This window comes from Piliocolobus tephrosceles, chromosome 6 (assembly GCF_002776525.5).
Source record: "Piliocolobus tephrosceles isolate RC106 chromosome 6, ASM277652v3, whole genome shotgun sequence".
In the NCBI taxonomy this organism is placed as follows: Eukaryota; Metazoa; Chordata; class Mammalia; order Primates; family Cercopithecidae; genus Piliocolobus; species Piliocolobus tephrosceles.
Window position 1 is genome coordinate 93,102,507 of NC_045439.1, and position 22,712 is coordinate 93,125,218.

Here is a 22,712-nt window from a genome sequence, read left to right on the forward strand (position 1 = left end):
CTTTGTAGGAACTTGCTTTATGAATCTGGGTGCTCCTGTACTGGGTGCATATATATTTAGGACAGTTAGCTCTTCTTGTTGCATTGATCTCTTTACCATTATGTAATGCTCTTCTTTGTCTTTTTTGATCTTTGTTGGTTTAAAGTCTGTTTTATCAGAGACTAGGATTGCAACCCCTGCTTTTTTTTTTTTTTTTTTTTTTTTTTTTTTTTTTTTTTTTTTTTTTTTGCTTTCCATTTGCTTGGTAAATATTCCTCCATTCCTTTATTTTGAGCCTATGTATGTCTTTGCATGTGAGATGGGTCTCCTGAATATAGCACACCTATGGGTCTTAACTCTTGATCTAATTTGCCAGTCTGTGTCTTTTAATTGGGGCATCTAGCCCATTTACATTTAAGGTTAATATTGTTATGTGTGAATTTGACCCTGTCATTATGATGTTAGCTGGTTATTTTGCCTGTTAGTTGATGCAGTTTCTTCATAGTGTCAATGGTCTTTACAATTTTGTATGTTTTTGCAGTGGCTGGTATCAGTTTTTCCTTTCCATGTTTAGTGCTTCCTTCAGGAGCTCTTGTAAGGCAGGCCTGCTGGTGACAAAATCTCTCAGCATTTGCTTGTCTGTAAAGGATTTTATTTCTCCTTCACTTATGAAAACTAGGTTGGCTGGATATGAAATTCTGGGTTGAAAATTCTTTTCTTTAAGAATGTTGAATATTGGCCCCAGTCTCTTCTGGCTTGAAGGGTTTCTGCAGAGAGATCCACTGTTAGTCTGATGGGATTCCCTTTGTGGGTAACCCGACCTTTCTCTCTGGCTGCCCTTAACATTTTTTCCTTCATTTCAACTATGGTGAATCTCATGATTATGTGTCTTGGGGTTGTTCTTCTCAAGGAGTATCTTTGTAGTATTCTCTGTATTTCCTGAATTTGAATGTTGGCCTTTCTTGCTAGGTTGGAGAAGTTCTCCTTGATAATATCCTGAAGAGTGTTTTGCAACTTGGTTCCATTCTCCCCATCACTTTCAGGTACACCAAACAAACGTAAGTTTGGTCTTTTCACATAGTCCCATATTTCTTGGAGGCTTTGTTTGTTCCTTTTCATTCTTTTTTCTCTAATCTTGTCTTCACACTTATTTCATTAAGTTCATCTTCAATCTCTGATATCCTTGTTCTGCTTGATCAATTTGGCTACTGATACTTGCGTTTGCTTCATGAAGTTCTCGTGCTGTGTTTTTCAGCTCCATTAGGTCATTTATGTTCTTCTCTAAACTGATCATTCTAGTTAGCAATTCCTCTAACCTTTTTTCAAGGTCCTTAGCTTCCTTGCATTGGATTAGAACATGCTCCTTTAACTCGGAGGAGTTTGTCATTACCCACCTTCTGAAGCCTAGTTCTATTAATTTGTCAAATTCATTTTCATCCAGTTTTGTTCCCTTGCTGGCAAGGAGTTGTGATCCTTTGCAGGAGAAAACGCATTCTGGTTTTTGGCATTTTCAGCCTTTTTGCGCTGGTTTTTCCACGTCTTTGTGGATTTATCTACCTCTGGTCTTTGATGGTCTTTTGATGACCTTCAGGTGGGGTTTCTGGGGTTTCTGTGTGGACATCCTTTTTGTTGATGTTGGTGTTATTCTTTTCTGTTTGTCAATTTTCCTTCTAATAGTCAGGCCCCTCTGCTGCAGGTCTGCTGGAGTTTGCTGGAGGTCCACTCCAGGCCTGATTTGCCTGAGTATCACCAGCAGATGCCACAGAACAGCAAAGATTGCTGCCTGTTCCTTTATCTGGAAGCTTCATCCCAGAGGGGCACTTGCCAGATGCCAGCCAGAACTGTCCTATGTGAGGTGTCTGTTGGCCCCTACTGGGAGGTATCTCCCCATCCGGAGGCATAGGGGTCAGGGACCCACTTGAGGAGGTAGTCTGTTCCTTAGTAGAGCTCAAGTGCTGTGCTGGGAGATCTGCTGCTCTCTTCAGAGCCAGCAGGCAGGAACATCTAAGTCTGCTGAAGCTGTACCCACAGCTGCCCCTTCCCCCAGGTGCTCTGTCCCAGGGAGATGAGAGTTTTATCTATAAGCCCCTGACTGGGGCTGCTGCCTTTCTTTCAGAGATGTCCTGCCCAGAAAGGAGGAATCTAGAGAAGCAGTCTGACTACAGTGGCTTTGCCAAGCTGCAGTGGGCTCTGCCCAGTTTGAACTTCCCAGAGGCTTTGTTTACACTGTGAGGGGAAAGCCGCCTACTCAAGCCTCAATAATGGTGGATACCCCTCCCCCCATCAAGCTGGAGCATCCCAGGTCAACTTCACACTGTTGTGCTGGCAGTGAGAATTTCAAGCCAGTGGATCTTAGCTTGCTGGGCTCCATTGGGGTGGCATCTGCTGAGCTAGACCACTTGGGTCCCTGGCTTCAGCCCCCTTTCCAGGGGAGTGAACAGTTCTGTCTCGCTGGTGTTCCAGGCACCATTGGGGTATGCAAAAAACCTCCTGCAGCTATCTTGGTGTCTGCCCAAATGGCTGTCCAGTTTTGTGCTTGAAACCCATGGGCCCTGGTGGTATAGGCACCTGAGGGAATCTCCTGGTTTGCAGGTTGTGAAGACCATGGGAAAAGCATAGCACCTGGGCCAGAGTGCACCATTCCTCACGGCACAGTCCCTCATGGCTTCCCTTGACTAGGGAAGGGAGTTCCCTGACCTCTTGTACTTCCCGGATGAGGAGACGGTCCACCCTGCTTCAGCTGGCCCTCCATGGGCTGCACCCACTGTATAACCAGTCCCAATGAGACGAGCTGGTACCTCTGTTGGACATACAGAAGTCACCCGCCTTCTGTGTTGATCTCGCTGGGAGCTACAGACCAGAGCTGTTCCTATTTGGCCATCTTGCCAGGCATGGCTGATTTTGATTTTTAAATACTCATTACAAAGTATCCAAGAAATACAAACGTATAAAAAGGAAAGTTTAAAATAAAAACACCCAAACTGCCATATATAAAGTAACATGAATGGTGATAACCAGTGTGTATACATGCAATTTCAACTTAAAAATGTAATGCAATTTTATGAGGTATATTAGAAAAAAAGAAATTAAAGTAAAATTAGACTTGTTGAATGTTTGATATTTTTTAAACCATGATTAATTCCCAAAAGAACACTCTAAAGTTAATAAAGAAGATTAAATAAACCAATAAGAGATTTGGATAGTTATTTTTAATGACATTTTGACTTAGGACAGTATTTATTGACTTGCTACTAAGAAGGAAATCCTTGAGTCATGCTTGCTTTTCCTTAGGAAATAAGCACACTTACATTTCCTCTACTGTATTAGTCCAATCTCATGTTGTTAATAAAGACATACCCAAGACTGGGTAAGTTATAAAGGAAAGAGGTTTAATAGACTCACAGTTCCATGTAGCTGGGGAAGCTTCACAATCATGGCAGAAGATGAAGGAAAGGCAAAGGGACGTCTTACATGGCAGCAGGCAAGACAGAATGAGAGCCAAGTGAAAAGGGAAACCCCTTATAAAATCATCAGATCTCGTGAGACTTATTTACCACCACAAGAACAGTATGAGGGAAACTGCCCCATGATTCAATTATCTCCAACTGGGTCCCTCCCACAACCCATGTGAATTATGGGAGCTACAATTCAAGATGAGATTTGGGTGGGGACACAGCCAAACTATATCATCTAGCTCATCTCTCCAAATTTTACTTAGTTTTCATTTTATTATTTAATGTCAAGATTTCTGATATTTATGTTATGTTCTAGAATACAATTGTTAGTTGATTAGTCTTAATCCTACACAAATGAATTCATTACTCATCTCCCACCTTTTTTTTACCAGGATCTATGCATTCCTGGATTCTCTGTTTTGAGTCATCTCTGTATCTCATCTTGGCCCTACAGCTTTTTCAAGGGCTTATCAGAGAGCATTCTCTGACTGTCTCTCTGTTGTCTCTCTACATGAAGAATACAGGATGAAGAGGAAATCCTTGAGTCATGCTTGCTTTTCCTTAGAATTGTGTAGATCCTGCTCCATTGTCCTCTTGCATTGAATGCTCCTATGAAGATGAGAATTTTTAGTTTATTTGGTTGACTTTCTGTTCAAAGGGGATTTTGCTTTATGAGGTTCAGCATCTTACACAGGGTTATTGGTGCATGCTGTGCTATTATGACTTGCAGATAAAAGCTTTTATTAAAGGGAATTAATTCCCCTTATTTTGTCTCTGAATACTTTTCTGTTCCATGTGTTTTGTTCTTCTCAACAAATACCAATTATGCTTATGTTTGATCTCCTTTGTCTGTCTTCCATATCCATTATGGCCACTAAAAACCAATTTTACATCCTTGTTCTTTTCCATATAATTTTATATGACTTATTCTAGTCTGTATCCCATCTCTCTTTATTTCCAGTCATTTCCTTTATTTTCTTAAGTTGTTGCTTGTAATGTAAGTTTTGTGTTTGCTATTTTTGTATCTGCCACTTAAAAAATTTTTCTCTTTTCTTGAATGTTCCAGTTGTCTTTCCATCTCCTTCTGTTGTCTTATAGTCTCTTTTTTTGAACTCAAACCTCACTTTAAAGCCACTTTTTCCCTAGACTTCAAGACTATAACTTCCTTGGAAGTACAGAATCCATCTGTCTAAACTTTTCTCTGGGGAAAATCTTTGTTATGTTATCCATGTGACTCTTGCTTTATGCTCCATTCCCCATCCCATGACTTCCTCCCTCCCCTTCAATTTTTCCCCCTAGTTTTGGTGCATAGATTTTATGCTGGTGCTTTGAATACAGCTGGCTGTTTGTGAGTCACATGGGTGGGAGAAACAAGCTAGGGAACTTTACATCCATTTGTTGTCTTCAACATTCTGTCACCAAAACTCTTATTTCCTCTACCCACATCTCCCTTCAGATTTTGGAATTTGAATAGTTGATGAGACAAATAAAAGAGCCTTTTAAATAACTGGCTTACTGTGTAATAATCCAGCAATTGCTGCCCCCCACCCCTTCCTTCACACCACTTCATCTCTGGCAGCCTTTCTTGGCAAGGAGTCATAAAAACATGCTTTCTCCCTCAGCTCTGTCTCCCATCACGGTTCTGCAACGGATATCCTGTTTTTTTTCTGAGGTACTTTGCAGTCCAGAATCTAGTCTCTGTCATCAAAGAACTAGAAAAGGCCTTTCAGGACTGCCACATTAACTCCTAGGGAAATCTATATCCTGCTCGGTGCCTGAGGAAATATTTGTCAGCTCTCAGCCTTCCCTCTCATTCTGGTCCAGATTTTATGGTCTTTGGCAGGTGTGTTTCATAATTTATAGTTTGGGATTGTGGCCATTTCATTGTTCACTGAAGACACAGTGTTCCTTCTCTTTCATTCTTTTAGTGGGTTTTTCGTTGGGTTTCAAAGGAGGAAAATGGAATTTTAAAAAATGCTTTTAATGACATCTTTTAACAGAAAGCCCTAATTATTATTATTTTTCAGTATAGACAAAAGCTTTTCATAAGCTTTTGAATAAATATTTCTAAATTACCATTACTATATTATCACTTTTTTAACAAGTCAAAACATCACCTAGGAGTTTCTCCCATAATAAAAATGAATGTCAGCTTTTTCTTAAACTACTATGTGAGTTACTTTTGTTCATATAAAAGTGGTTAAATAACTGCCAATTGCTACTCATAAGACATTTCTAATGATACATATTTGACTTTTTCTCCCCATCCTGAATGGAAGGATGGTTTGTAAACCCTTTTTTTCTGGAGGAAAGTCTTCTGTGACTGTGTGTCTGCTAAGCTAAAGTAAGCACGCCATCGGAGAATGTCCACAACTCACAGAGAGAGGAGATGTCATCATCAGTGCCACTAATTATCATTCACAAAGCAGCAACTTTATGCCAAAGCTTCTCATGGTTTCTTCTATATAATTCATGGTAGATTCCTCAGGAATCACTCGTGGGAACAATATACATTGAGTTCTTGCATCTTCAGAACTATTTGTCTGTGGCCTTTAAATTTGAAAGTCAGTTTGGCAGGATATAAAATCTTTGGCTTATACTTTCTTTCCTTCAGTATCTTAAATATTTGCTCCACTGTTTTCCAGTATGAAGTGGTATTGTTGAAAAGTCTAGCTTCAGTTTTATTTTCTTTCCCTAATAAGTGACTTGATTCTTTTGCATAGATGCACAAATATATTTTTATCTTTTAGTAGAATATGTCCTTTTTTTGAGATGGATTCTTGCTCTGTTAGCACAATCTCAGCTCATTGCAAACTCTGCCTACTGGGTTCAAGTGATTCTCCTGCCTCAATCTCCCGAGTAGCTGAGATTACAGGAGTGTGCCACTACACCTGGCTAATTTTTGTATTTTTTAGTAGAGACAGGGTTTCACCATGTTGGCCAGGCTGGTCTTGAACTCCTGGTCTCAAGTGATCCACCCACTTCAGGCTCCCAAAGTGCTGGGATTACAGGCGTGAGCCACTGCACCCAGCCGAGTACGTCTTGATATTGACCATTCTGGGTGAGTTTTCCCAGGTATATAGAATGCCCTTTCTTTCAATATGGCAATTTGAGTCATTTATAGTTTTGTTCTGTTATGATTTTTGGTGGTTTTCTTTTCCCGGGACTCTGTATTCATTGAATTTTATTTCCTTGTCTTTTATATATATTATTTGTACTTGAATCTTTCTTTATTTCTCTTTGATTCTTGTCATTTCCCTCCTTTGATTTTGTTTATTACATTTTCTCTGCCCAGTCATTCTTGAGTTTCTTCTAGTGTTTAGTCTACATTCTGAGAAATTTACCCTTAGTTTAAAAAATTCTTTTCTAAACCATCAGCTATCATTTTACATTCTCCTGTATTTATTCATCTCATTTCTTGAATTTTCTATTTCTGTTTTGTTTCTACAGTTTTCTTTTTGTTTCTCTTAGCTCATTTTGTAACACTGAATATATTTTCATCTGTGTAAAGGCCAAATTTTTTGCTATTGATACTTTTATTTTACTGTATCTTTTTGGAGGGTTTGCAGATGCTCCTATTAAATGGATTAGATTGTTTTCTGTACTTTTAGGGAAGGAGAGTATAAGCAGGAGGGAATATTTAAGGATAGTTATCTTCACTGTTTTAAGAGCTTCCTTCTCTGGTGTTAAAAAGAAGTATTATATGCAACAATTTGGCCACGATTCTGGCATTTGTATCTCTGGACTCCCCAACTCCCAAGGATCTCAACATCTCTTTGCTTTACCTCTTGTGTTCCTTCTCCACTTGGATTACAATTCTGACAACTTTTCTCTGGCACTTCTTAAGCCCTTTAGTGGTTCTGCATGATCTTTCTTGCATCCAATCACACTCTGGAACCTGGAGTCTTTCCTCAGTTTGGCTGACCGGGGGGTCTCAGACCTATTTGTTGAGGGTTCTACTCAGAGTAGGATCATTTTCTTGTCATGCTATTTATTGCTGACATCTGTGTTCTACAACTCTTGGCCCTGTCTCTTCTCTTTTTTATTGCTGCCCAGCTGCTAATTTTGCCATTTCTGAACAGTGTCTGCACTGTGTGGCTTGGCCTCACCTACTTATATTACTTTTCTTAAAATTACCTCTGTTGTTTTTTCTTTCCTTTTGCATTCCTAATTGCTCTGCTTTTTGTTTTTTAATGAGGGATTTAGGAATAATAACTATGCTACTATCATGACTTTGCTTCACTAGAAGCCTTCAAATAATTTTTAAAGGGACTACTGTCAATAATATACTTTTAGATATCATGGTCATCATCTTCCATGGTTTCAACTACCACATATGTGTTAATGATTCACACAATTATCACTTTAATGCAGATCTTTTCTGAGCTATAACTCTTTACTGATACTTCTATAGACTCTCAAACTACATGTATGTCTAAAATAAGCCATTTTTCTCTCCCTTTCAAGTCACTTTCTGAATATGCTTCTTCCTTCTAATTAATTTTAAAATTAATGTCATCTCTTTCATTAGCTTCCCAGGACAGAAATATAAAACACTCCCCTTTTTTGCTCATGTCCTGTCAATTCAATTGCTAAATATGTCAGTTAAATCTCCTAAATATTGTTCAAAACCACTTACTATTCTCTATCCCAACTGCTTCTTCATTCTCTATTGTTGATTTTATTCCAATCACCATCTAACAAGGTTTTTCAAGCTTCAATTCCTCCTTCCTCTAATACCTTATCCATACTGCAGCCAGAATTATATGTCTAAAACCTTATATTTTACTTTCCCATTCAAACACCTTCCAACATGCTCTCAATGACTGTAGGGATAAATCCAATACCCCAAAGCCTTCACAATCCAGCTGTAATCTCTCCTTTCCATCTCACCTACCAGCACTTCCTCAGTGCATCCTGTTCTCAAGCCACACAAGACTGACAAACTCTCCCAAATCTGTGCCTTTATATACACTCTTGTCACTCCTAGAACACCCCTCTGTCTCATTTCCACACAGTTTGCACTCATCTCTTAAGAGGCACCTCTAAAGCTGCATCTTATGCAACACTTCCCAGGGACCCAGGCACACTTAGATGTTTCCCCTCAATTTTCACATAGCTCTGTAGACAGTGCACCTTTATTGGGCTTTTTTTTTTACATGGCTGTAAACATCGTTTCTTCTGTCTGACTTATTAAACTGTGAGCTCACTGAAAACTATTCTTAGTTGTCCCTGATTCCTGGTGCCTAGGGTAATCAACTTAGCAATGCTTAGTAAATGTTGATTAAATGAGTTTGTAAGGCTATGGAAATCGGCCTATTCAGAGTAGAAGCTTTTATAAATCTCTATACTTCAGCCAAAAAGTGTTTACCAAGCACTAAGTGGGATACAAATGTGTAGAAATGGTTCTTCCCATCTGGTAGTTACTTTGGGTCAGGAAAATAAAGCGTATTCATGTTGTGTATGTGTGTGTGTGCCTGTGTGGTATGTGCGTGTAATTTAAAACACATGGAACAGATAGAACTACATGAATTTGAATCCACTGGGCATATTTTGGATGGGTCAAAATATGAGTAAACTGTCAGATTCAGTCTAAAAAGACACTATTATTCCAGTAGAAGAGTGCTTATCAAGAAGGGCAGAGCAAGATGGCAGAATAGAAGGCTACATTGATCATCCCCCCCACTCCCACTATCACCGTTTACTAAATTTTAACAATTATTCATGAACAAAAAGCACCTTCATAGAACTAAAACTTGAGTGAGCCATCACAGTACCTGTTTTTAACTTCATATCACTGAAAAAGGCACTGAAGAAGGCAGAAAAGACGGTCTAAAATCACCAACACCACCCCTTCCCTATTCCCTGGCAGTGGCTGTATGGCATGGAAAGAGAATCTGCGCACTTCAGGGAGGGAGAACACAGCAACTGGGGGACTTTGCATTGAATTCAGTGCTGCCCTGTCACAGTGGGAAGCAAAACCATGTTGAACTCAGCTGACACCCACAGAGGAAGCACTTGGACCAGCCCTAGCCAGAGGGGAAGTGCCTATTCCAGTGGCCAGAGCCAGAGTTTCAGCAAGTCTCACTGCCATGGGCTAAAGTGCTGTGGGGTCCTAAGTGAACTTGAAAGGCAGTCTAGGAAGGACTCAGATTCTTAGGCAAGCCTGATGGTGTTCTGGGGTTACAGCCAGTGGACTGGGGCAGTGTGTGACCTAGTGAGACACCAGATGGGGCAGCTGGGGAAGTACTTGCACTACCCCTCCCTCAACCCCAAGCAGCGCAGCTTGTAGCAACGAAAGCAACTCCTTCCTTCTGCTTGAGGAGAGGAAAGACACCAGTCAAGAGGACTTCATCTTACATCTTGGATACAAGCTCTGCCACAGACAGGGCACTGGGCAGAGTCGTGAAGCCCCCATGCCAGGTCCTAGCTCCTGGGTGACATTTCTAGACATACCCTGGGCCAGAAGGGAACCCACTGCCTTGAAGAGAAAGACCAAGTCCTGGCAGGATTAATTATCTGCTAACTAAAGAGCCCTTGGGCTCTGAATAACCAAAAGTGATATCCAGGTAGTATGCCATGGGCCTTGGGTGAGACTTTGAGACATGCTGGCTTCAGGTAACAGCTCAGCACAGTGGATAGAGTACCTAATGGGCTTCAGGAGTCCCTGAGTTCAGGCCTAGGCTTTTGGACAGCATTTCTGCACCTTCCCTGGGCCAGAGGTGGGAGCCTGTTACCCTGAAGGGTGAGTCCCAGGTTTGGCAGCATTCACAAGCTGACTGAAGAGCCCCTAGGCATTAAGTGATCAGCAATGATAGCCTGGCAGAACTCTTTGTGGACTGCTGGTGGTGATGGCCATGGGGAGAGCTCCTCTACCTGAGGAAAGAGGAGGGAAGAGGGGGAAGGATTTTGTTGTATGGTTTGAGTGGCAGCTTAGCCACAGGGGAATAGAATACCAGGTAGATTTTTAAGGTTTGTGACTTAAATCCCTGGCTCCCAGAAAGCATCTCTGGACATGCCCAGGGCCTGAAAGAACTTACCTCCCTGAAGGGAAGGACATAAGCCTCAATGGCTTCAACTCTTGCTGACTGTAGCCCTAGGGCCTTGAGTGAACATAGGCAGTAACCAGATAGTGATTGCAGTGGGTCTCGGGTGAAACCCAGTGCTATTCTGGCTTCAGGTCTGACCCAGGGCAGTTCCAGTGGTGGTGGCCATAGGGGTGCTTGCATGACCCTAATTCCAGCTCCAGGTGGCTCAGCAGAGAGAGAGAGACAGACAGAGAGACAGACAGAGAGAGAGAGCGAGACAGAGACAGAGGCAGAGAGATGCTGTTTGTTTGGGAGAAAGTAAAGGAAGAGAATAAGAGTCTTGCTGGTAATCCAGAGAATGCTTCCAGATCTTATCCAAGATCACCAAGGTGATATCTCTATGAGTGTGCATGAAGTATAGTGTTACTGGGCTTGGGGCCCAAGTCCCTTTGAATACTTGGAAAGCCTTCCCAAGAAAGACAGGCACAGATTGTAAAGCCCAGATTGTGAAGACTACAATAAATACATAATTCTTCAATGCCCAGACACTGAAGGATATCTACAGAAAAACATGACTTCACCAAATGAACTACATCAGGCATCAGGGACCAATCCCGGAGTGACAGAGATACGTGACAGAGAATTCAAAATAGCTGTTTTGAGGAAACTCAAACAAATTCCAGACAACACAGAGAAGGAATTCAGAATTCTATCAGATAAATTTAACAAAGAGATTAATTTTTAAAATCAAGCAGAAATTCTAGAGTTGAAAAATGCAATTGACATACTGAAGAATGTATTAGAGTTTCTTGGCAGCAGAATTGGTCAACCAGAAGAATTGGTGAGCCTGAAAACAGGGTATTTGAAAATATAGTCAGAGGAGACAAAAGAAAAAATAATAAAAAATAATGAAGCATGCCGACAAGATTTAGAAAATAACCTCAAAGGGGCAAATCTAAGAGTTATTAGTCTTAAAGAGGAGGTAGAGAAAGAGATAGGGGTAGAAAACTTATTCAAAGGGATATCAGAGAACTTCCCAAACCTAGAGAAAGATATTAACATTCAAGTGCAAAAAGGTTATAAAAACACCAAGCACACTTAATGCAAAGAAGGCTACCTCAAGGAATTTAATAGTCAAACTCCCAAACGTCAAGGGTAAAGACCCTAAAAGCAAAAAGAGAAAAGAAACGAATAATATACAATGGAGTTCTAATACGTCTGGCAACAGACTTTTCAGTGGAAACCTTACAGGCCAGGAGAGAGTGGCATGACATATTTAAAGTGCTGAAGGAATGAAACTTATACCCTAGAATAGTATATCTAGTGAAAATATCCTTCAAGCATTAAGGAGAAATAAAGGTCTTCCCAGACGAACAAAAGCTGAGGAATTTTATTAACACTAGACCTATCCTATAAGAAATGCTAAAGGGAGCTCTTTAGTCTGAAATAAAAGGGTGCTAATAAGCAAGAAGAAATCCTTTGAAGGTGTAAAACTCACTGGTAATAGTAAGTACACAGAAAATCACAGAATATTATAACACTGTGATTGTGGTGTCAAAACTAATCTTAAATACAAAGTCTAAATGATGAACCAATCAAAAAATAATAAATGCAACAACTTTCACGCCAGGATAGTACTATAAAACATAAAGAGAAACAAAAAGTTAACAAGTGAGAGGACAAAGTAAAAGTGTAGAGTTTTCATTAGTTTTCTTTTTGTGTGTTTGTTTACACAATGTGTTAAGCTGTCATCAGTTTAATATAATGGGATATAAGATAGTATGTGCAAACCTCATGGTAGTCTCAAAAACTATACAATGGATACACAAAAAATGAAAAGCAAGAAATTAACTCATACCACCAGAAAAACATCACCTGCATGAAAAGGAAAATAGGAAGGAAGGAAAAAAGAAAGAGAAGACTGCAAAACAAACAGAAAACAAATAACAAAATGGCAGGAGTAAGTCCCTACTTATCAATAGTAACACTTAATGTAAATGGACTAAACTCTCCAATCAAAAGGCATAGAAAGGCTGAATGGATGAAAAACCAAGAGCCACTGATCTGTTGCCTACCTACAAGAAGCACATTTCACCTGGAAAGACACAAATAGACTGAAAATAAAAAGATGGAGCTAGATGTTCCGTGCCAATGGAACCCCAAAAACAGTAATAGTGCTATATTTATATCAGACAAAATAGATTTCAAGGCAAAAACTGTAAGAAGAGGCAAAGAATGTCATTATATAATTTATAGAGGGGTCCATTCAGAAAGGGGACATAACAATTTTTTTTTTCTTTTTTTGAGGTAGAGTCTTGCTCTGTCGCCCAGGCTGGAGAGCAGTGGCATGACCTCGGCTCACTGCAACCACCACCTTCCAGGTTCAAGCAATTCTTCCGCCTCAGGCTCCCAAGTAGCTGGGATTACAGGTGCTTGCCACCACGCCTGGCAGGATATAACAACTGTAAACATATATGCACTAAACACTGGAGCACTCAGATATATAAAGCAAATATTATTAAAACCATATAGAGATATAGGCCTCAATACAATAATAGCTTGAGACTTCAACATCCCACTTTCAACACTGGACAGAACTTCCAGACAGAAAACCAACAAAGAACCATCCAATTTAATCTACATGATAGGCCAATAGATACTTACAGAACATTCCATTCAATGGCTGCAGAATACACATTCTTCTCTTCAGCACGTGGATCATTCTCAAAAATAGACCGTATGTTTGGCCCTACAGAAATCTTAAAACACTCAAAAAAACTGAAATGACACCAAACATCTTTTCTGACCACAATGGAATGAAATTAGAAATCAGTAATGAGAAATTTTGGAAAATGTACAAATACATAGAAATTAAACAATATGCTCCTGAATGACAAGTGAGTTAATAAAGAAATTAAGAAGGAAATTGAAAATTTCTTAAAACAAATGAAAATGGAAGCACAATGTACCAAAACCTATGAGGTACAGTGAAAGCAACACTAAGAGGGACATTTACAGCTATAAATACCTACATCAAAAAAGAAGAAAAACTTCAAGTAAACAACCTAACAATGCATCTTAGCTACAAAATCAAGAGCAAAACAAACCCAAAATTAATAGAAGAAATACAATACAAATGATCAATGAACCAAAAAGTTGGTTTTTTGAACAGATAAATAAAATTGACAAACTTCTTGCCAGACTAAGAGAAAAAGAGAGAAGACCCCAATAAATTAAATCAGAAATGGAAAAGAAGACATTAGAACTGATACTGCATAAATTCAAAGGATCATTAGTGGCTACTATGAGCAATTAAATATCAATAAATTAGAAAATTTAGAAGAAATGGCTAAATTCCTAGCCACATACAACCTATCCAGATTGAACCATGAAAAATTCCAAAACCTGAACAGACCAATAACAAGTTAAGAAGATCAAAGCCTTAATAAAATGTCTCCCAGTAAAGAAAAGCCTGAGACCCAATGACTTCACTGATGGTTTCTACCAGCATTTAAAGATCTAAGACCAATCCTACTCAAACTATTCTGAAAGACAGCGGAGGAGAGAATACTTCCAAACTCATTCTGTCAGGCCACTATTAACCTGATACCAAAACCAGACAAAAACACATCAAAAAGAGAAAAAGAAAACTACAGGGCCTGATGAACACTGATGCAAAAATTCTCAACAAAATATTAGCAAAGTGATTTCAACAACACATTAAAAGATCATTCATCATGACTAAGTGGGATTTATCCCAGGGATACAAGGATGGCTTAACACATGCAAATCAATCAGTGTGATACATCATATCAACAGAATGAAGAACAAAACCATATGATATTTTTAATTAACGCCAAACAAGCATGTGATAAAATTCAACATCCTTTCATGAGAAAAATCCTAAGAAAGTGAGTAGAGAAGAAACATACCTCAACACAATGAAAGCCATATATGAGAGACCCACAGCTAGTATCATAATGAATGGGGAAAAACTGAAGGCCTTTCCTGTAATATATGGAAAAAGACAAGCATGCTCACTTTCACCACTGTTATTCAACATAGTACTAGTAGTCCTAGCTAGAGCAATCAGGCAAAAATGAATAAATAAATAAATAAATAAATAAATAAAGCAAAAAAAAAAAAAAATCCAAATTGGAAATGAAGAAGTCAAATTATCTTTGTTCCCAGATGATATGATCTTACATTTGGTAAAACCTAAACACTCCACCAAAAAACTATTAGAACTGATATATTCAGTAAAGTTGCAGGATACAAAATTAACATACAAATATCAGCAGCATTTCTATATGCCAACAGTGAACAATTAAAAAAAAAGAAATCAAGAAAGTAGTCCCATTTACAATAGCTACCAATAAAATTAAATACTGAGTAATTAACCAAACCTAAGAAGTGAGAGATCTATATAATGGAAACTATAAGACACTGATGACAGAAATTGAAGAGGACTATAAAAAATGGAAAGACACTCCATGTTCATGGATTGGAAGAATCAATACTGTTACAATGTCCATACCACCCAAAGTGATCTACAGATTCAATGCAATCCCTATCAAAATATCAATGACATTCTTCACAGAAATAAAAAAATCCTAAAATTTATAAGGAACCACAAAAGACCCAGAATAGCCCAAGATATCCTGACCAAAAAGAACAAAACTGGAGAAATCACATTATCTGACTTCAAATTATACTAGAGATAATAGGAACCAAAACAGCATGGTACTGGCATAAAAATAGACAAATAGACCAATGGAACAGAGTAGGAATCCCAGAGATAAATCCACACATCTACAGTGAACTCATTTTTGACAATGGTGCCAAGATCATACATTGGGGAAAGGACAATCTCTTCAACAAATGATGCTGGGAAAACTGGATATTCATACGCAGAAGAGTGAAACTACACTCCTATCTCTTACTATATACAAAAATCAAATCAAAATGGATTAAAGCCTTAAGTCTAAGACTTCAATTATGTGAAACTACTATAAGAAAATGTTGGAGAAACTTTCCAGACATTGTTCTGGGCAAATATTTCTTGATTAATACCCCACGAGCATAGGCAAAGTAAAAATGGACAAATGGGATCACATCAAGTTAAAAAGCAAAGAAAACAATCAACAAAGTGGACACAACCCACAGAATGGGAGAAAATATTTGAAGATTACCCATTTGATAAAGGTTTAAGAACCAGAATATATAAGGGGTTCAAACAACTCTATAGGGAAAAAACCTAATAATCCAGTTTAAAAACGGGAAAAGATCTGAATAGACATTTCTCAAAGAAGATATACAAAGGGCAAACAGGCATATGACAAGATGATCAACATCAATGATCACCAGAGAAATGTGAATGAGAACTATAATGAGATATCATCGCACTCCAGTTAAAATGGCTCTTATCAAAAAGACAGGCAATAACAAATGTTGGCAGAGATGTGGAGAAAAGGGAACCCTTGTACACTGTTGGTGGTAATGTTAATTAAAACAACTACTAGGGAGAACAGTTTGGAGGTTCCTCAAAAAACTAAAAATAGAGCTACCATATGATCTAGCAATCTCACTGCTAGGTATATACCAAAAAGAAAGGAAAATCAGATACTAAAGAGCTATCTATAATCCCATGTATACTGCAGCCATATTCACAATAGCCAAGATATGGAAACAACCTAAGTGTTCATCAGCAGACTAATGGATAAAGAAAGCGTGATACATATACACAATGGAGTACTATTCAGCCATAAAAAAGAATGAGATCCTATCATTTGCAACAACATGGATGGAACTGAAGGTCATTACATTAAGTTAAATAAGCCAGGCACAGAAAGACAAACATCACATGTTCTTACTTATTTGTGGGAGCTAAAAATTAAAACAATTGAACTCATGGAGATAGAGAGTAGAAGGATGGTTATCAGAGGCTGAGAAGGGTAGTCGGGGAGGGATGTGTGGATGGTTAATGAGTACAAAAAATAGTTAGAAAGAATGAATAAGACCTAGTATTTGCTAGCACAACAATTCCATTGCACAACAATTCAATTGTATTTTTTAAAATAATTAATATAATTTGGATTGTTTATTATACAAAGGATAAATGCTTGAGGGGATGGATACCCCATTCTCCATGATGTGATTCTTATACATTTCATAACTGTTTCAAAGTATCTCATGTACCCCATAAAAATATATACTTACTACATACCCACAAAAATTAAAAATAAAAACTTAAAAAGAATGGTTATCTGCATAGTGATTCATAATAAAAACCTCATAATACCACATAATAAAAATGAGTAAAAGAAGAGTTTTATAATAAACCTTAAGAGCTGAACTAGTCTTTTATTCACAGAAAGAATATCTGAACATACAGTTAATGCATTTGGATCAACAACCTTCGATCAAGATGAAATTAACTCTGCAGGATAATGATTCATAGAATGATCTTCACCCAGAGGTCTGATATTTCCTGGCCCCAAGAAACACCAGTTATGAAGATGAAGATAAAAAATGTCTTAAGGAAACCCAACCAAGTTTCTTAGACTTTGTATCAAAGAGCTCAGAGATGGGAACTTCTCGAGGGCACTTCCATCCTAAGCACCATCAATAAGCTGAAAGTGTTTCATTCATAAGATTGTGTGTGTGTGTGTGTGTGTGTGTGTAAATAAGCTTTTGTGCACTTGTGTGCTGGTAAATGTTTCAAAACATGTTCTTGGAGGAAACAGCCAAGATTGTTTTGCCAGTTTCTGTGGTGTAAATACTCCCATCATGGCTGATTTCCAGCTATCAACCCAATGTGACTGAGTACAAGTTGGGATGAGATCATAAGTGGTTCTCACTGGCCAGTAAGAACTGACTTCAACACACTACTTCCTTCATGAGTTGTAATTAATAATTCTGTGGAAAATCAGGGAATGCCGTATTTTAAAATCCATGTATCCTGGACATATCTTGAGTTGTTCTTTATAACATTTTTCAGTTATAGAGATATTTTCCTTTTTACTTAGCATATTAGATATATTAATAGCTCAAGAGTTGAAGAGTTGGCAGACATGAATAACAATATAGGAGGTGAAGAACTCAGAGAAGATCATAAGTGTTGGAAGACAGTGGTACACCGACAGAGACAGGAAGTGGGGGGAACTGGTTGGGAGAGGGTGAAGAGGCTGTCCCTTTGCTTTCCCACAATGAGGATATAAACTAGATGATGAGCTGGAGATATGGTTAGAAGGTTAGAGACTTTCTGGAGATTGAAAATCACCCATGGAAGTTAAAGAATTCAGGACACAGAATCAACCACAGTGGAAAAGTGTAGCAATGGAAATCAATGGATCAAATATTGGGCTTTTTGAGATTTGGAAGAAGAGAAGTCAACAGAAAAGACATAGTCAGATAAGTAGAAAAAATAAAAATACCAAGAAACACGATGATGGAAAAAGATGAAGATAAACAAAATAATCAAATGTTCCATCAAAGTACAGAAAACAAAGGAAGGCTATTTCAGCCAAGAGGTGAGACACAAAACAGGCTACAAGGGGTATGTGGATCACAGAAATTCACCATTTGGGAAGACTGCCTGATACGAGTCAATGCTTCTAACTTGAAAAGCAGTGTAAGAACTGAAGGCTCCTTTCTGCCTAAGGCTTGGTCCAGATCTAAGGAACTAAGGCAAACTCATAAGCCAATGAATGGACAGAGCTCAAATATGCCATGAATAGAGCTAGTGTCAGGGAAGAGGAAGATTCTGGCTGCAGGCCAGAGGCCTGGCTCCATGAAGAATGGAAATTCTGGTGTGGCTGCTCAGCCTTTCTGTGTCCAGGGTTAGCGGCCAGGTTCAATGTGGAAGGACCTTATCCAGAACCACAAAATGGATGGCTGCCCCCAAGTGAGCCATCCCATGGCAGAGGGACTAGTTTGGCAGGAAGCTTTAAGAAGGGTGGCAATTTGGTGTCAGAGTCTCTGCCAAAAAAAAAAAAAGCAACTCTGATGAGAGGAAAATTTAACTAAGAGGAGAAAGCTCCATCCAACAGGAAACTCAAACTTCTGTGAAACAGGTTGTGTGCCTGATTGCACTCAAGCCTCGACATCGGCTTTTGATGTCCACAGGCTGAGGCTGCCTCCGTTTTCTTGTGCATGTGTGTATGCTTGCTCTTCCTCCCAGATAGGGGCTTCCTGGATGTGAGGTCATGACTGGAAGCCAGAGAGTGTCTTGTTTGAGTATGGGCTGACCTCTTGGAGCACAGGAGAGCTTGCTCTTTGCCCTGATGAATGGTTGCCTATGAAACTAAACATCCTCCAGTCCAAACCAGCTCACATGGGTAGTCTCCTCTTTAGTTTCCTTCTCTTCTTTGTCTCAACAAAAACCCCTCCAATGAATGATCTGCCTCTCCTCTGTTAGCAGACCTGAGCTCTTCTAAAGATCACTATTTCAACACCACTTCGCATTTTCCCTGACTTTGCAAATACTGTTGAGGAATAAAGCTTGCTCAGAGCTCTGGACAACCGGAGGATCTGTTGGCAACCCCATGGCCACTGGCCTCAAGGACAATATAAACCAGACGGGAAGACCATGTGGATGCTCAGGAAAGAGCTACCATTGAAAAACAATAAAAAATAGGGTCATTGTGATTTAAAAGTGGGAAATGCTGGGTGATTTTAGGAAGTGGAAAACTTCACAGAAGAGGGAAGCTTACAGTTGGACCCAGGATTTGAAAGCCACAAGAGCAAAGACACACAAGCAGGCCCATATAGATGTGCAATGGTGTTACTTTAGTGATACGCAACTGGCAACTGTAAATTCAGTAATTCACTGGACAGGGAGGAAAGTGGTGATGTCACCACTAGCCTCCACTCTAAAATGCCAGTGAAAACCGTTTGCGTTTGCTTCACAAGACAGGATAGAACTGTGAAGGCCTGTTTGTTCTTAGAAGAGAGAAGCAAGGACAGAAGCAAAGTGGGGTATTTTAGGGCTTGGCAGTGGTTCTAGGTGCTCCCTCGCTGCATCCAGAAACAAGCTGCCTGGTTTCTCCTCAACATCTGCTCCTTTGCTGTTCTTCCCTTTTCTTGCCTCTTCCCTTTAGGCTAGGACAGCACTTGATCAAAGAAGTCACTACCCCGAGCCATTCCTACCTTGGACACATGTAAGGGCCAACCCACCCAAACAAGAATGAGAGGCAGGTAAGGAAACACTTCTCACACTGCAAGTGTATCATTACAACACCCAAGGATCTTGTTGAAATGCAGACTCTGATTCCTTAGGTCTGGGTGGGACTTGAGATTCCTCATTTCTTAAAAGTTCCCTGCTGATGTCAATTTGACTAGTCCTTGGGCCACACTAAGTGTAGCAAGGAGAATCACGCATTGACAATGCAAGATCCTCCTCACAAAAGTGTGGCGCTTCCTTCTGTTCCTAACTTTATGGAAACAGTAACTGGATCTTTCACCTCTCCTGACAATGGGGCAAGGTAAGACTTCACTCTTGGGGCTTAACTGGGTGATGTAACTAGGTGATGGAATAAATACTGCCTACCCACTAGCCCACTCAGGCTACCCACCTCTCTAACACCTTTGCCCAGCCCCCACTACCTGACCTAGTCTCAAAGGAATTCCCAAAAGAATGATTCTTCCTTGGGCTGTCTATTGTTCCTTGTGCAAGTAGGAGGAAAATTAAGCTAACCCACTTTTGCACACAAAGCTCTCCAGACAGACTTCTACCTGTTCTTCCCACCCTCCTTTGGGGTGGTGGTCTCACCTGGATCAGTTCTTTCTCTTTGTTTAGGACCAGACTGCAGGAGGGACTCCTGTCCCTCAAGTCATTTACCTATAATATGGCAACTTTCCGGGGAGAGCTGTGGCCGCTGGCACTGTCTCCAGCTGCTTGTGAGTTGGACAGAGGAAGTGGGTATTGGTGGCTGGATCCTAGGGCAACTCCTGCTCTGCAGACCCTGGAGAGATGGGTTCATCTCTTTCCTTAGGCTTCTTCTGATAAACCTCAGAAGGGAATGTTTATGTAGACCTTCAGTGGCATTGACTGAGGATAATGACCTGTAGGTTTTCAGTTAAGACAGTTTTAAAATACTAGCACTTAACAGAACTAGACAGTTAAAACAGGAAAAATCCCAATCTGGAGAAAAATCCCAATCTGGATATATGTACAGAAATACTGTTAATCCAACCTATAGCCAGAAATGTGGACCTTCTCTCAAGGGCGATGGGAAAGAGCCTACTCCACTAGACATTGCCATGTCAAATATCTTATGTTATCCTCACAAGAACCATTGCATTTAGCGAAAGTAAATGGGGACTCAGAGAAGTGAAGTGTATTTAACAAGGCCACCCAGATTTAGGCTTTAGAGCTGGGGTATCAGCATGAAGACTTGAGTGTATACCATGTATAATAATTTTTGGTCACACAGGCCTGGGTTTGAATCTATCTGTGTTCTTGAGCAAGTTACCTAATCTGAATGAACCTCTGTTTTCTCACCTATAAAAATGGAGATAACATCTGCTTCTGGGGCTATTGTAGGATGAGATGAGAGGAGTAGGTCATGACTATGCCCGGCACTGAACCTAGGACTCAGAGCAGCTTGTGAATGTCACTCACTGTCCTTCCTTATTTCTTGAGGTTATTTCTGATGTTGGGGTTGGGTCTCTACTCCAAGAAGATACACACCAGGTGGCCGTGACTAGAGGTTACAAGACACCGATAACATATCTAATTTATCTGTTTTGAATCTGTGCTAAAATCTCAGCCTGCAGATGTTAAGGATGCAGCAAGACTGGAGCAAAGGGCTGGAAGAAGAATAAGGACTGGAGTAAGAGAGCCATGTGTGCAACAAAGGCCCTACCAGCTATTCTGGAGAACATATACCATAGTCCCTTCTTATCCATGGTTTCGCTTTCCACAGTCAACCATGGTCCAAAAATATTAAATAGAACATTCCAGAAATAAACAATTTGTAAGTTTTAGGTTGCATGACATTCTGAGTAGTGTGATGAAATCTCTCACCACCTCACTCCATCTGCCCAGGACATGAATCATTCCATCCATGCCACCTGCCTATTAGTCACTTAAGTAGTCTTCTCAGTTATCAGATAAAAAAACCAAAGGATATATAAAATTTAGTATGATCCACAGTTTCAGGCATTCACTGGGGTCTTGGACTGTATCCCCCGTGAATAAACGGGGACTACTGCACTTGATTTTGCAAGCAATCAGACTGATGGAAGATTCTGAACAAGCTGGAGACTTGATGGACACAGTGATGGGAACACTGTGGGATGTTAGCTAGTCTGGAGATGGGAGAGTAATACAGAAAGATCAAATGGGCAGTGTAATATAACAGAAAGAACTCTTGGAATAAAGTCAAAACAAGTGGATTCTGCTACTTTTCCAGCTGTGGGAGCTTAGGCAGCTTACTTCAGCTATTGGGATTTAATTTCCCCCACCTGAAAAATAAGGCTTCATTACTAGACTGGGTCAAGCCCTGCCAACACTGAAACGATGTGCTAGAACTCTACTCACTGCACTAATTCAAACTTACCATGATGAAGGGTAAAATTAACAGTGTAAGTGACAAAACATAGAGGAAGTTAAGGCATGGAAGATGTTCAGAATGTTGGAATGACAGAGCTTAATGAATGATTCCACATGGGAGGACACAAGGAAGAGAGGAACCAAAGTGATTTTGAGTTTATCCTGGGATACTATGATCCTGGTAGTTCCAAATGAAGGGGCTGGTTTGGGAGAAAGATGATAAGAACACTTTGAATAATATTGAGTAAAAACTAGAAATGAATCATGGTGTGCAGGCCTGGACTATAGCACTTGCACAACCCCAGGAGTGAGTGAGCACTTCCTTACTCATCTCACACTAGTTCCAGCCTGACCTTGTGGAAATATTTAGAAGCTGAAACGAAGGAGGGGCAGAAAAGAAGGGACTGTAAAGTTGAGCCTGGCCCTTACCTTCGACCAGTCTCCCACAGCTAAATGTGGAGGACAGTCTGTCCTGGCACAGGACTTGTGAGACGATGCCTTAGGTCCTTGGCACAATTCATCTGAGAGATTCAAAAAGCTGCCATCTGTTAGCAGCTGCCGACAGGTGACTCTTCTATTCTGAGTTCCCCCGCCACAAGTCCTGGAACACTAAGAAGACAAGAGGGGGTGATATGGCAGGCTTGGCCTACTCTGTGTTAGTGCAGTGCAGGGCCTCTCACAATCATAATCACA

General features: G+C 39.9%; 1 protein-coding gene across 1 annotated transcript in view; it reads right to left on the minus strand.

Moving 5' to 3' along the window:
* ADAMTSL3 (ADAMTS like 3) overlaps positions 1-22,712 on the minus strand; it is a 408,397-nt gene that overhangs the window by 74,772 nt on the left and 310,913 nt on the right. The window contains 1 exon segment of the mRNA XM_026448334.1: positions 22,449-22,628. Coding sequence (XP_026304119.1) covers positions 22,449-22,628 — 180 coding nt within the window.